General features: G+C 39.8%; 1 protein-coding gene across 1 annotated transcript in view; it reads right to left on the reverse strand.

The window, feature by feature from the left end:
* The window catches only part of SHISA9 (shisa family member 9), a 432,091-nt gene that overhangs the window by 29,733 nt on the left and 386,601 nt on the right, over nucleotides 1–15,757 (reverse strand). Inside the window, 1 exon segment of the mRNA XM_020978395.2 lies at nucleotides 10,123–10,170. Coding sequence (XP_020834054.1) covers nucleotides 10,123–10,170 — 48 coding nt within the window.

Consider the following 15,757-nt stretch of genomic DNA (forward strand, 5'->3'; position numbering starts at 1 on the left):
CTTTGCTGATACATTCCTCTTGTGGAACTAAGTATGCATAGGTATTATTTCCGGTCTGCTTGAGTGAAGAAGAGAGCCTTTTTGAGTGGCTGATTAGCTAGGACTGGGTAAGCATTCGAAAGGTACTTACTAGTCAAAATATGGTGCCCTTCCTCTCCTTCCTGCTTGTGTTTAAATAAGGAGGCAAGTAATGCTATAAACCTCCAACTGAAGAGGAAACCTTACGCATTCTTCTCCCTATCCAAGCCACCACCATACATTCTATGAGCCCACAACCCTACTGCTGCTTCTGCTGCTGATGCATCTATTCTTTCCTGCCTAGGGATGAAGGAGTATTAGAAATGAACACCACATTGTGATCTTTAACAGGATAGGAGAGCAAGACACCAGAGATGTGGGTTTTGCTGCCAGATAACCAGAAAGAAAGTCTCAAGAGACCTCTTTGCCCCAGCAAAGGTTTAAGGCAGCCAAGAGGGAGCTGTAGCAGTTCATCTGTTGACTATAGCAAATTTAGAAGTAAACTTGGCAAAGGGTCTACTGTAAGTTTAACGGCCTGGGGTGATAGTAGGGAAAGCATGCCCCCAGGTATTGAGGGAGAATCAGTGTAGAGTAGTGAGTGCTTTGTAACTTCTGTTCTTACTGTATCTTCACAGAAAAAAATATCTTTGTAAAAGCCATTTGATGTTAATCCATTATATGATACTAGGGCACTAGTGATCATGATGGGGACTTAATGATACTTAATTGTTCCTAACGGATACCCTTAGAGCCCCAAAATAGGAACAGGTAGCCTTGCTCAAGAACCTGGCTCCTCTAGGAGAGTAGAAGTTGGGCTGAGGATGCCCCAAAATGTTATATGGATTATATAAGTATGGAACTTTGTGTGTTAGATATGAACCCAGTTAGCCCCTTCCCCTGTTCAAGATGGAAGGGAAGTCCAAAAGCATATTTGTATGGGGGAACAGAGCTTCTGAGTCCATGACCATGTTGGATAAAATGAACTTAAGACGGCCTGCAAGAGAGATGTATCAGATGTAGAGCAGACTGAGAGAATACAGGGATGAGGCCAGGAATAGATGTAGACCAAAGGAAATACTATGGACCATTGGATCCATGTTGATTTATCAGAAGATGGGGAGAAACACCAGGTAGAAAGTTGTTTCAGCCTTGGTACCTGAAAATACACTTCTTATGGAGGACCCATCTGTGAATTTTCACTGCAAAAAAAAAGCAAGATCACTGTGATTTCTCACTGTAAACTCTAAACTGGTTTGCAGAGAGCTCATATAGGTCCTTCCTGGGTTCTTTACTCACTGAAACGAACTAGGTTCATGTTTAATACTTTTGCTAACCTGACTAGTTACAGGGGAGCCAAGGACCATTTGAAAGATATGAGTCAGATTCCTTTTTTTTTCTTCATGGAATTCTACATGGATGCATGAGCTATTGGGATTATTCTTAAAGACACCCCCAAGACTAAACCTTGTTTATTGTCATTAGTCATAGTCTGACCCACAAGCTATATTTAGATTTATCCTTATTAAGTTACATATTTAGGTGATCTGCTCACATGTAAATTTATTTTCTGTATCCCAATTTTGTCATCTAGCATATTTTTATATTTCTCAGCTTTGTGTCATTTCTAAGTTTGACAAGCATACCTTTTACATTTTCATCCAGAATAATTATAAAAATGCTCAATAGAACAAGATCAAGGGCATATCCCTGGGACATTTCATTAGACACTTCCCTCTTCCTTCCCCCACCAACCCCCACAAAAAAAAATAGAACTATTGAAGAAAGTCTATTAATGACTGTTCTTTGGGCCCATCATTCAGCCAGCTAACTGTACTATAATCTTACACATATCTCTATACTTTATCTATAAGGAGAGCATGAAATGTTATGTAAAATGCTTTGCTAGGTAAAATACATATCTAGTATCCCCTTAACATACCAGTATAGTTACCCTGTCAACAAAGGAAATGAGGTTGGTCTGGCATGATGAGGCCATGTTGATTTTTTAGTGATAACCACTTTTCTTTCTAAATTCTCACAAACCACCTTTTAATAATGTGGTCAGAAATTTTGCTAGGAATATAAAGCTAGTTTATTGGCCTGTAATTTTCAGATTCCACCCTCACCCTTCTTCCCTCCTTTGAAAATCAGGACAGCACCTGGCTTTCTCCAGTCCTACAGCACCTTTCCTGCTTGTCATGTTCTCTCAAAGATTACCAACAGGGGCTCGATGATAACAGCTCCTAGTTTTACATTTGCCCTAGGATGTGGTTTGTTCTGGCTTCCTGTATTGAATTCATTGAGGGCAAGTAGGCATTCTCTTATCCCATCCTCACTTCTCTCCAGTTTCAGCTTACATTTATCTATTTTTGTTCTATCCTCCCTAGACCAAAGATCATTTCTTTGAGGGAAGGGAAAAAAAAAACAAGTAAATGCCAAAGCAAGACAAGAGTTAGGCAGTTCAGTCATCTCACCTATGTCTGTGGTCATCATCCCATCTATCCTAGTCTGAACAGCAGTGTATACCCTTTATGGAATATCTCCAGCCTTCAGCATAGATAAACAAACAAACACAGTCCATTTTTTGTCCTTAGAATTCATCATCAGCTCACTCTGGGTTTTAGTACTCTTAACACAATTTTTCACAAGACTGCACTGACCATGCTGAGTTACTTGCCTTTGCTTCTATTTTCTGTAAATGTCTTTTTAAAATCTGAGCTGGCCAATGAATTCCTTAAATAGTCCTATTGGCCTCTTTAGGAAGCTCCCATGCCTCCTGCCTATAGGAACCATTTCCCTTTATGTCGCTCAAGAATTTCATTCTTGAGAGCTTCCTATCCATCCTCTATTGAATTCTACAAAATTATATTTTATCTTTTCATTATTTTTTAAAATTAAGTTTTATTCTACATCAGATTGCTTGCCATCTTGGGAAAGGGGGAGGGGAAGGAGGGGAGGGAAGGAGAAAAAAATTTGGAACTCAAAATCTTATGAAAGTGAATGTTGAAAACTAAAAAAAAATAAATTTTGGAAAAATAATTAATTAAAATGTATTCCCTATCAACTAATAAGTATTTATGTTCTCATTTGCTTTCAAGCCTACTGATGATAAAAGTTAACAGATAGATCCCATTTACATAGCACTTTAAGATTTACACGTCTTTCAGGTTTTATATACATTTTGCCTATCAGATTATCTGGCAGCTAGGTGGCACAGTGAATAGAGCACCAAGCCTGGAGTCAGGAAGACTCATCTGGCCTCAGACACTTACTAGCTATGTGATCCTGGGAAACTTACTCAACTCTGTTTGCCTCAGTTTCTCATCTGTAAAATGAGAAGGAAAAGGCAAACCCCTCCAGTATCTCTGCCAAGAAAACCCCAAATGGGGTCACGAAGAGTCAGATATAACTGAACAACAACATCAGATCATCACAACCACTGTGAGACTATGGATATGATTATCCCCGTTTTACAGGTATTTTCAATACAGCTAACTAAATTTCGGAGGTGGGATTCAACCCTAGGTTTTTCTCGATTCTAGATCCAGCATCTTTTTCACTATACTATGCTGCCTCTCACAGAGGTGAAGGGATTCCCCTATTCTTCTTCATATCATTTCTGCTTAGCTCTTCCTTAAAGTGCTCTTTTCATCAACCTGTAAAGATATATTCTCCCAGACCTTTCACTTTCTTTTTTAGGATAAATACCAGTTTTCATTTTGTACATACATAAAAATTACTTGGTACTGGAAGAAACACTAACACTTTCTTAAGGTCACTGCAGAAGTCATCTTGCCCTCCATACTTTGGTTGGAAGCCAACATCTTGGTCCTTTGTATTATTTTTGGCAGCTCTCTTGACTAATCCTTCTGGCTAAGGACATTTGCCTATGCACCCTCCCAGAGGCTCTGTTGCTGGGGGCTGGCTCCATAGACAGGTTTGATTTTTTTTTTAGTGCAGTCTTCCTCTTCCACAGAAAGAATGACGGCTTCCACTTGACTTCTTTTATCTGGCAATGACCACATTTCTGCCAGGCTGGATGTAATAATGCTTTGCTCCTGACCTCCAGATATGTCACTGTACTTCCCTGGCTGAGTAGTTCTTCAGAGAACTTTTTTCTTACTACCTGCCTCAATCCATACAAAGCCCCTTTTCATCTATAATGGCAAATATACACCAACTTGCAAGTGGCCTTTCTTCTAATCTCCAGACCCTTCCATTTACTCTCTACATATCTTGTGTATTCATAGTTGTTTGACTCTTGTCTCCTCCATTTGACTATGAGGTCCTTGAGAGAATACAATATGTTTTCTACTACTATCTCAGCACTTAGCACAGTACCTGGCACAAAGCTGCTGTTTATCTTTCATTCTTGAAGAGGACTAATAACATCAGGAGGGTGATGTCTTGACTTGTAAGTGAATTGGATTTAAGTGAGGCAGAGCTGTGCAGAGACATCAGCCTCACTCCCTTCTCCAGAGTCATTGGAGTCCACTGGCAAGACAGGTCAGGATGCAGTGGGGGACCTTGGCCTTTTTAAGCCAAGACAAGGGTGGGCAACCTGAAGCCTTGAGGCCACATGTGGCCCTCTAGGTCCTCAAGTGTGGCTCTTTGACTATATCTAACCTTCTCAGAACAAATTCCCTTAATAAAAGGATGTGTTCTGTAAAACTTGGACTCAGTCAAAAGGCCGCACCCAAGGACCTGGAAGGCCACATGTGGCCTCAAGGCTGCAGGTTTCCCATCCCTGACCTAAGGTCTTTCCCAGGTCTCAGTTTGTCTGAGGCAAAGCCCATTTAGTAATTAAAGGTTAGGTAAGATTTAAGGTAAAAGATGACCCAGTTTGCCTTCATAAAAGAATCACTCTGGGAGGGGAAGAATCTCAGAGTTTCTGCCAGAACAGATACATTTGCTATTTACACTCATGCTGAGACATCAAAACCCAAACGATGAGCAAGTGAGGCTTGGGCTGGGACCTATTATTGGCCAGTCAGTGAAAGCCAGAATGATTTGGGCTTAAAGACATAGTCAAGTAGCTCCACTTAAACCCAATCACAAAGCCTGGTTTTTCAGAAGTATATTTCAAGAAATCATAAATGAAAAACTACATGAGACAAAAGCATTAATTGCCACCTGGCACAAAATAAGAGCTTAATAACTGTTTGTTACTGCCTGTCTGTCTGCCTAAAAGCTGCCTCCTCACTCTAGTTAAATGTCTTCCTCAAGTTCCATCTATGGTATATCAAAAAAAACAGGTAAAAGTGGAAAAACTCAGAAAAACCAAATAGACATCCAGTTTATTCATCTTGCTTAGACAACCAGAATTAAACTGAGGTCATTTTTGTCTGATTTAAGACAACATTTGAGTGTTACACAGACATGGTCTCAGAAATCATCTGCTTCTAGTTGCCTGTTCTCTAGCCTCTGCTGTTCTCAGAGCCAGGGATAAGAACAGTAGACAGATGGAGACGCAGCAATGGGTCCTAGACTCTATGTGGCTCACCCTACTACCTTCAACCCTAATTTTTAAATCCTCTATCTCAGCCCCAATTCCTCACTCCTTTCCCATTTCTACCTACCCTGAATAAAAAAAAAAAGTAGCATGGTGAATAGGGCACAGGACTTAGAGTCAAGAATTAAGTTCAAATCTGGTCTCAGATATTTACTAGCTGTATAAGCCTGGGTAAGTTGCTTAATTACTCTGTGCCTCAGTTTCCTTGGTTTCCGATAAAATGAGGGAGTTGTATTCAATGGACTCTGAGGAGGTCCATTCTAGTTTTAAATCAATGATGCCTGATCCTATGAAGTGGTTTAGGGATCTGAGCCTTTTCATGTAGATTCCCAAGAAATGTTAATACCCAAGTGTGTTATTCTCAGCATGTATATAATTAGGAATTCTAGACCTGGGGCAAATTCAGTTGAGTAGAGGTTTAACATATCAAGGGTCTTTTGCATAATGGAAGTAGACTAAAGAGAGAGAGGTCATGGGAGGTGGAGAGACTGAGAAACTCGGAATAAAGCAAGGGGCTGGGGTCTTATAGAAGGGTCTTACAGAAGACTGTAAGCCAGCTACTAAATTATTGTGAGGGAGAGGAAATGTTCTGATGACAGTAGCACAAATTTAAACAGGATGGTAAGAGGTGGTTGTTGAATGAAAGTAGTAAAAGGAGGGTCTGAAAGTGACAGAGGAGAGAGCAAGATGTGTGCCAACTCTTCCTCTGAGTCCTGTGTGTGAGAGAAGGTGCAGCTAGCCTTAGATCAAGTGCCGAGAGATATGTTGTCTTCAGGAGAATTGTAGGTTTCATTAAGCACCAGGAGATGGAAGATACAGTAAGGGAGGGTTTCTATAGTTACCACCAAAAAAAAGAGAATAGAGAATGATACAAACTATGGGAGGCATAAAGCTGTTTATAATGGTAGGAGGTGGCAGATAACATTATCTTGCACTATACCAAGTATCTTACCTGGTACAAGTCTCTAGGTCAGATGGTGCATTGGAGGCAGTCTACACTGGTAAAATATCAGGCCAGAAAAAGACTACCACCTTCATAAGAATCTTGAATGGAGTGGAAGCCAGAATACCTAGCAGGGTCATAGACAGCTAAGATACTTTACAAGGGGACATGGTCCTACCCATATCAGCACCTGGGGCAAAACCCCAGTTGGTTTTTAGAAAAACGTGGATAGACTTGCATGAAATAATGAAGAGCAAAATAAGCATAACTAAGACAACACTGTATACAGTAACAACAATATTGTTTTAATCATAACTTTGAGCAACTAAATCATTCTGACTATTATAAATATCCAAAATGACTACAAAGGATCTATGAAGGCAGACGCTATCCACATCCAGAGAAAAAACTGATAAACAGAAGCATGGGGGCAGCTAGGTGGTGCAGTTGGGGCAGCTAGGTGGCGCAGTGGATAGAGCCCTGAAGTCAGGAGGACCTGACTTCAAATCTGGCCTCAGACCAAACACTTGACACTTACTGGCTGTGTGACCCTGGGCAAGTCACTTAACCCCAATTGCCTTACTAAAACAAAACAAAACAAAAACAACAACAAAAAAGAAGTATGTATAGAATGATTTTATGTATATATATATATGTGTGTGTGTGTGTGTGTATGTATATGTGTGTGTGTGTCTGTGTGTGTGTATACACACACACACAGACACACACACACATATTTGTGCCTAATGGTAGCCATCTCTAGGGTGGGTGAGGGAGAGAAGAAAAAGAGAAAATAAAAAGAAAGTTACATGATAACTTCATTATATATTTAAAAGGAATAATAAATTATACATAATATATTTGCAGTTTCATGTGCAATCATCTTTTTTAATTCTACTATTCTATCAAATTGTTTTATTTCATAGATTAAAAATAAAATAAATACTTTTTTTTTAAAGGAAGACAGTGGTTGGGTGGAAAAGGCAAACAGTTAAGTTTCCTCAGGTTTGGTTTAAAGCGAAAGGATCATAGGTTCTGGGGCAAGAAGGGAAATTAAAGGTCATCTAATCTAGATGGGTTAAACATTTAGCCCAAAGGGCCACAAGTAGCTGACAATACTTCTGAGTGTTCTCTAAACCATATAAAAATCCTATCTAATTTTAATGTACGGATGTATTAATAAAAAAGAAATATATAAACATGTATAGTTTTCTAAGGCAATATGCACCCCATAAAGATCCTCATGTACAATTTAGTGGATCTTGTTTTTATTTGAGTCTGACACCACTAATCTAGTCCAATCTATTCATTCACTGAACAACTAAGTGGCACAGTGGACAGGGTGCTGACCTGAGGTCAAATATGGCTTCAGACACTAGCTCTGTGACCCTGGGCAAGTCAAATAACCCTGTTTCCCTTGGTTTCCTCATCTGTAAAATGAGCTGAAGAAGGAAATAGCAAACCACTCTGGTATCTCTGCCAAGAAAACTCCAAATGGGTCACAAAGAATAGGAGAAAATTGAAACAACTGAGCAATAGTTTCAGCAGTAAAGGGAACTCCCAATGTGATAACTTTCCCTACTGAGGAGCAATGGTTTTGCAATTTGTAGGCTTAAAGAGTTGTTTGGGGTAATAATAATAATTATAATAGTTATAATAGTAGTAGTAATCATCATCATCATCGTCATTATAACTACCGCTCATTTGGCACTTACCACGTGCCAGGCATCATGCTTTACAAATACTGTCTAATTTTATCCTCACCACAACCTTGGTAAGTAAGTGCAGTAGATGAGGAAACTGAGGCAATAGAGATTAAGTGTCTTGCACAGCTAATAAGTGTCCAAGCCAGATGTGAACTCATTATGAGGTCAATTGACTAAGGTTCCAGAGGCATTAAGGGTTTCAGGTTGGATTCAAATCTGAGTAATCCTGACTCTAAGACCTATCTTTGTCAGCTACATCATGCCATCCTTTCATTTTACAAATGAGGAAAATAAAGCCCAGAGTGGAAATATGACTTGATCAAGGTCACACAGATAGTAAGCATGACTTGTATGTACCCTGGTCTTCTGTCTCCAAATCCACTGCCCTTTTTGCTCTGCCATATTTTGTCTTCCACACCAACATTCCCACTATATCTTCAAGGGCTTCCTAAAATCTTCTAGAGAAAAGCAGGCTATAACAAAAGGAGATAACTGACTGCATCAAAATCCTGTCATAACTGCCATAATGGCATTGTTTTCCACAAGAAAAAAAAAAGCCTCAAATTAGTAGGTCTGTCATGTTCCAAATAGTTTTCATTTCTAAAAATGTACTTTGACATGTGGGCAGCTTTTATCTAACTCAAGATAAAAAAAATGTGTTTTCCTCAAAACAATATTAATAATAATAGATCATATTTACACAGTGCTTTAAAGTTTTCCAGGTGCTTTGCAAATATCATTTCATTTTATCTTCACAACAGTCCTGTGAGGTAGGTGGTAGTTTTATCACATTTTACAGATGAAGATGTAGAAAGTCAGGGGAGTTAAGTGACTTATCCAAGTTCACACAATTGTCTGAGACAGAATTTGAACTCATGTCTTCTTGATTTCCAAGTCCAGAACTCTAACCACCATGTAACACTATCTCCAATTCAATTAAATAAACATTTGTTAAGTGCTTACTATGTGCCAGGCATTGTGCTAAGACTAGGGATACAAGGAGTGTATAATCAGGCAGCAACTACATTCTGAGGAAGAGAATACCTTTACTCAGGTTCCTTCTAGATTCTACCCCAGTCTCATCCCTCTTGTGGATTTAGGAACAACCATTCATGGACCGCAGGTTCAATATGAGATTATCAGAAACCTTCATCAACACTTCGCAACATTGATCACCAACCACCCAGTTGTACCTCGACCTTCTGCAGCTTGAGGAAAGTTGTTTTCTGTTGTTGCCTCTCTTCGTGAAGATTCTTATGGTATGCTAATAACACGTCATAGATTTTTTTTTATTCATCTAAAACCATTCAGTCATGACAATAACCCCCAAGTTATTTACCTTTAAGGTTTAGAATACCTCAACAGGAAGTGTGGCTAGTCATTAGTGCTTTGTTCCAGAACCTGAGTATGGCAGATCCCAGAATAAGAGAGCCTTACACAGCATAAGCCTTCACATACCATGATAGGATTGATATTTCCAAGAGAAAAAAAAAAAGATTACCTAGACCATGAATGAGCACTATATATCTTAAAGGGCGATATTTCATCCCATTTCCTAATCGGTCTTTGTTTTGCTTGTATGAGTATGTCAGAAAAACAATTTTTTTTTCTTGGACTTCTTACCCGTTTTCCTTTTTGTTGTCTACATGTGCTCTCCTTAAATATGAGCCTTGGGAAGTTTCCAGGGCAGAGGAATCATCAGGGATTACAGCCCATCATTGATGCCTCAGTGAGCCCGGACAGATCACATTTGCCAGCTGGTAGGTATATACACAGATGTACAGTTCCACATGCACACACGTGAACTTGGACATACTCACACTTGTTACTACACTGTACACATGCGTGCAGTTGGACAGGTACAAACACTAGAACTTTTCTGTACTTTTCAAAAAAAATTTCTGAGACATCCAAACAAAGGGTCAAGAAAAACCATACAGTACCTTTGGGTGACTTAAGTGTTGCTACTGCCCAGTCACCATCACAACTTCCTAAAAAAATAATAATCAAAAGATGCTCAACTGTTGGTTGTATTTCCCCCTTCCACCCAGTGCTCACCAGGTCCTCAAATCCAAGTGCCCCCCAGATCCCTGTGGGATGACTCAATCCTTCAGGACACCATAGCTGAGCACCCCAGGGTTACACTGTAAACTCCTGGAGGTCAAGATTGGGCCTGTGAATTTGGATCCAAACCAGCAATCCACGTGTGAATGTTTGACATATTATTAATGTTTTAGGATTGGCATCCTATTTACTTCTCAGGAGAATTGGGCAGATTGCTGAGTTATACCCAGTGCAAGATAAAACATTTAAGGGCAAAACATAAAGAATCATCTGAATGAAATGGAAGAAATAGATGCTTTGGGGCATACGACTTTGCAAACCATAGAACTTGGGTGTCACTTTGGTTTCAAAGTTTTCTGACAGCTAAGGCAAAAGGGCAACATACTGAGTCATAGTTTTCATGTTCTAAAATATGAAACCTGGGCATTGATCAATTTTCTTTGTTGATGTTGATAAAGGGTAAAGTTGGCAACTTTTCACAAGTGACATACCAAGTTGCTGAGTCATGTTATTTTTTCAAGGAGGGGAGGGAGAGGAAATAACCTATAATGGGCATGAAGAAGGTGGCTCCAAATTTCTCTCCCATATCTCCTTCTTATTATAAATTCATTATAAGTTCTTCTTTTAAAGTGTAATTGTTCCTGGGAGGTATCAGTCATTCACATCGTATAGAGAATTTAAATTAGATCATCAGACAACACGTATTTCAGATTGACACTGAAGGAATGGTAATTTTAATTGTGAAAGGCAAAAGGTATAATTTTGGAGTATGAAGAATTTCTTAGAAGAGCTATACCAATTGAAGGGTCTCCAGACAGCATACGGACAAGGGATCAGAAAATGGAAGAAGGGTAGAAAAATGAGGTGGGAGAGTGTCAAAGGCAAATCCTGCCTTACTTTGCTCCTCTGCCTAAGTCCTTAGGGTCTCCCATCTACTGAAAATCATTTGGGGTTTTGCTTTGGTTTCTAAGGCCTGAATGATTAAGGGAAATAAAGTGTGGGTATGACAACAATATACTTGGGCCTCAATTTTCCAGGGTCTAGTTACTTTCCCCAAAAAAGACTTGATAAATTTCCTATGATTCCAAGCTATTAGGTAGAGTGTCTACAGGTAGCACTTTCTGTCCCTCACTATTTATCATCCCCCAGTGTAGGTTACTCTCTAAGTTCCCCAGTATATACCTGTTGCTCTTCTGAATGAAAGTTTCCCTGAACCTTTCCCTAAGAATGCCCCTGCTTTTGACACCCCAGAGAAACCACCTTTCTAGCACCCTCCCCTCTGAAATCACATTATATTTGTACCATATCAGTGTGTTCTTATCTGTACACATGTTGTTTAGCACTTATTAAGGGACTGTTGAATTGAATTAGGTAAACCCTGTCCACCAAAGAGCAATCTGGCAGTGGCCAAGCGCCCTGGTACCCCTGGGTGTAGTATGATGTAAAAAAGCTTGCCAAAGCTTCCTTGGTGGCCCAAGAAGATCTAGAAATCTGGAAAGGAAAAGATTTCAGTGCCTTTTAAAAAGGAGCCTAAGCCCTCAGGTGAACTCATGAAACTGTCTGGATTTGGTACCCTAAAAGCCATCAGTTAGGGCCAGGTTAAAAGAAATGATTAACTGAGTCAAAGTCCAGGGGATGAGGAGCAGCATCTTGGTCTGCTGACCGAGGGCCACCCCCTGTGACATTCATCCTGAGGCAAGGATGGTTTTTTAATCTGTTGCCTGGTGACCACTTATGGAAGTAACAACCTTGATTGTCATTCAGTCAGCTCCTGGAAACAACAGAATATACTCTTGCAGAGTATACCAAATGAAATGAGCCCTCTGCTGCTTTATCCATGGCTTAAAATGGGCAGCACTGTACAGGTTTCAGGGGAATGCAATTAGGTATGGAGTGGTGACTTCCTTACACTTTATTAATGTTTTGAGTTGTTTTTTTTTTGAAGCAATTGGGGTTAAGGGACTTGCCCAGGGTCACACAGCTAGTAAGTGTTAAGTGTCTGGTCTGAGGCCAGATTTGAATACACTTTATTAATGTAGAGTAAAATAACAACTAATGAAGGGTACCATAAGGGACTTTCCATCACTTTAGTCAGGGTCAAGGACCAAGGACGAAGAAGGCTACATGTATCCTGACATGGAAGGGAAAGGGACTAAATATGCAGAATGAGACACATTTTTGAACATGGCCAGTGTGGTGATTTATTTTCTGTGACTCTGCACATATGTTTTATTTTGTTTTCTGGGGCAGGGGGGAGGGAAAGAGGATTTTTTTTAAAAGAGTCTATAGGAATGTTTTTTTTTAATTATGTAGCATTATAGACCTCCCAAGAAAATATTTTTGGGGGTAATATGCCTCCTACTAAAAGGCATTATTTATTAAGTAAGAATGGGCTCATTATCCATTTATGACTTAAACCGATAGGGATGAGGTCATTAGACTAAGATCTTTTAAATCTTGTGTTGGGAGTTGGGGTGGGGAGGGGAAGCATCAGGTCGGGCTCTGGGTTTGATTACTCACATAGAGAATTTTGCCTTGCAAGCATTTTCCATCCCTAGTTTTGAGGCAGTTCCTATGTATCTCATCTGAGTACTCACCTCTGAGCTGGGGCCCTGTTTTCTGTCCAGAACACTGACTACCTCTGGCTTCTATACCAGCTAGCAATGGCAGACAAGTTTAGGAGAGAATATGGCCATTTGAGCAGGAGAAAAGCAAAACTGGTGAATTCGGAAGAATTGGACAGTCTTGCCAAAAATAAAATAACTACATAGTATGCTTTGGTGCTCAGATAATAAACCATTGGGAAGGACTCAGTGTCATGATATTGAGACCTCAAGAGAATCAGAAAACTTGGGTAGGGAAAGATAAAATGTTTCAGACACTTTTGAAATGAGTGGGCAGCAGGAAGCCAGAAGAGGTAATAGATTTAGCATGTACCTCAAGGGATGCTTTTTCATAGAAAAAGATCCCCCTTTTGTGGATTTAGTCATATCAGACTGCAAGGGGCTCCATTGATAGATGCTCTACTGTGGGACAGAACTCTAACTGCCTCAAGAAAAGATTACAGAAGGGGAAAAAATGGGGACTTAATAGGAATGAAATAAAATGTTTTAATTTTCCTAGTTAGTACTGCAGAACTCTATCATACAATGGTTGTTATTATATGAATTTGGATGCAGTGTGAGTCAAATAATCATAGCTTCATAGATCTAGAGATAGAAGGGACCTCAGAAATCAGTTAGTACAACCCCCCCATTTTACAGAGGAGGAAACTGAGACCCAGTGAAGTTAGTGACTTGCCCAGTGTCAACAGGTAATATCATTGAAGTCATCATATTTTACCACTGGTTCTACCTAAATTATTGCTCACTCTAGACAGTTGAATATGGCTCAGAAGACTAAGACACAGCCCAAAACAAGAAAATAAAACACTGTTAACATGGCTGCTCATGCATGGAAAGTGAATCTGGGCTGAGGCTGTATGTTTTGCATTGTGGTAACAGACTTTTTTTTTTAACTTGGGATGATCTCTAGTTGGAATAGAGATCACGGGGCATTAGAGGGAACAAACCGAGGTTTGTTACACGTGTAGTGACTCAGAGCCAGGAAATGATGTCATCAGGAGCAAAAGAACATGCATGCATAAGGCAGGAATCATTGCTATTTGATCTAATCAATGTGCTATCATCAGGGTGGGGAAAGGGGGAGACTAAGTGGAGAAATGGATCAGCTGTATGTGTGGACATGAGGAGACTGATGAAGTCCAAGAAATAAGGAAAGTTCATAAGATCATAAATTTAGAGCTGAAAGAAATCTCAAAAAATTATAGGATCATAGATACATACAGTCTAGCGATAGCATAGCTAGTTGATGCAGTGGATAGAGTGCAGGAAGTCAGGAAGGCTCATCTTCCTGAGTTCAAATCTGGACTCAGACACTTAGCTTTGTAACCCTGGGCAAGTCACTTATCCCTGTTTGCCTCAGTTTCCTCATCTGTAAGATGAGCTAGAGAAGGAAAAGCAAACCACTCCAGTATCTTTGCCAAGAAAACCCCAAATGAGATCACAAAGAAAAGAAACTGGAGAAGAACAATAGTCTAGAGACAGGAATTGTGATTTCATTGATATAGAGCAGTACTTCTTAAACTGTGGGTCACAATCCCATATGGAATCACAAAAATATTTGGCAATCGTAAAATGTTTCTGAAGGAACAAGGACCAAATACGAATTCAAAATCAGACACGTAATGAATCTGAGGTGTTTCTGGCAGGGCTTGCTTGCCTGGGTTGCATCTTGAAACTTCACTGCAGCCTTGGTTCTGAACACAAAGCATGTGCACTTTGCATTGTGCATGCCCTCAGGCCACACAATGCCAACAAACGCTGCAGAAACATGAAAAGGGGTCACAAGTGGAAAAAGTTTAAGAAGCCTTGCTCTAGAGTACAGAAGATTTAAGTGACCTGTCCAAAGTTACATGGCCAGTGCATGTCAGAGGCAGGTCAAGTCTTCCTGGTTTCCAGGCCGGCTCTCTAACCACTATACCACTCTATCTCCCTAGTCTAATCCACTCACTTTACAGATGAGGAAATGGATGGCCCAGAGATTAAGTGCTGCCCAGTCTTCCATGCTGACATCTCAGAAGTGAGGGGGCAAACACTCCAATGGCTAAATCTGTTTAGGACCAAGATCCCCACCAATGACCTTTGGTTTTTTAACTGAAGTCTTTATCTTGACTAGTAAATGCCTTGTTTGAACGTAACAGATGTGTTTCTGAAACGATTTAAGTATTTTTTTAACTATTACCTTTCAAATGTCCTAGAAGAACCCTGTGTTCTTTGTTTATTATTAAGATAGAGGTTTTTTAACCTGAGGTGCATAGACTCCAGATTTTGAGGGTCCACAAACTTGGAGGGGAAAAATATATCTTTATTTTCACTAACCTATAACTGAAATATAGCATTTATTTGCAATAGATAAAGTGTTGGACTCAGGAGTCAGAAAGATTTAAGTTCAAATCCTGCCTTACCAGCTGTGTAACCCTGGGCAAGGCATTTAACTTTCTAAGCCTTAATTTCTTCATCTGTAAAATGGGAATAATAATAGCACCTATCTCACAGGGTTGTTGTGAAGATCAAATGAATCAATATATATAAAGCACTTTGCAAACTTTATAGTGCTACATAAATGATATTATTTTATTGATAATATATGTATATATACACACACATATGTACATATATACATATGTGTGTGTAGTTGTCTCAAAGAGGACAATGACATCGGAAGGCTGATGTCTTGACTTGCAAGAAGGATGAACAACAATCTGTGAGTAGTAGTAGCTTTGTTCTCCCCCTCACCCCACCAGGGACCCAACTGGCCAGTCCCAGTTGGGCAATGCTGATTGTGTGTGTGTGTGTGTGTGTGTGTGTGTGTGTGTGTGTGTGTGCATGTGTGTATTATTTTGAGAAGGTGTCTCTAAGGATTCAGGATTCACCAGACTGCTAAAAATGATCG

Source organism: Phascolarctos cinereus, unplaced genomic scaffold (assembly GCF_003287225.1).
Source record: "Phascolarctos cinereus isolate Bilbo 61053 unplaced genomic scaffold, phaCin_HiC Scaffold_4;HRSCAF=312, whole genome shotgun sequence".
Taxonomy (NCBI): domain Eukaryota; kingdom Metazoa; phylum Chordata; class Mammalia; order Diprotodontia; family Phascolarctidae; genus Phascolarctos; species Phascolarctos cinereus.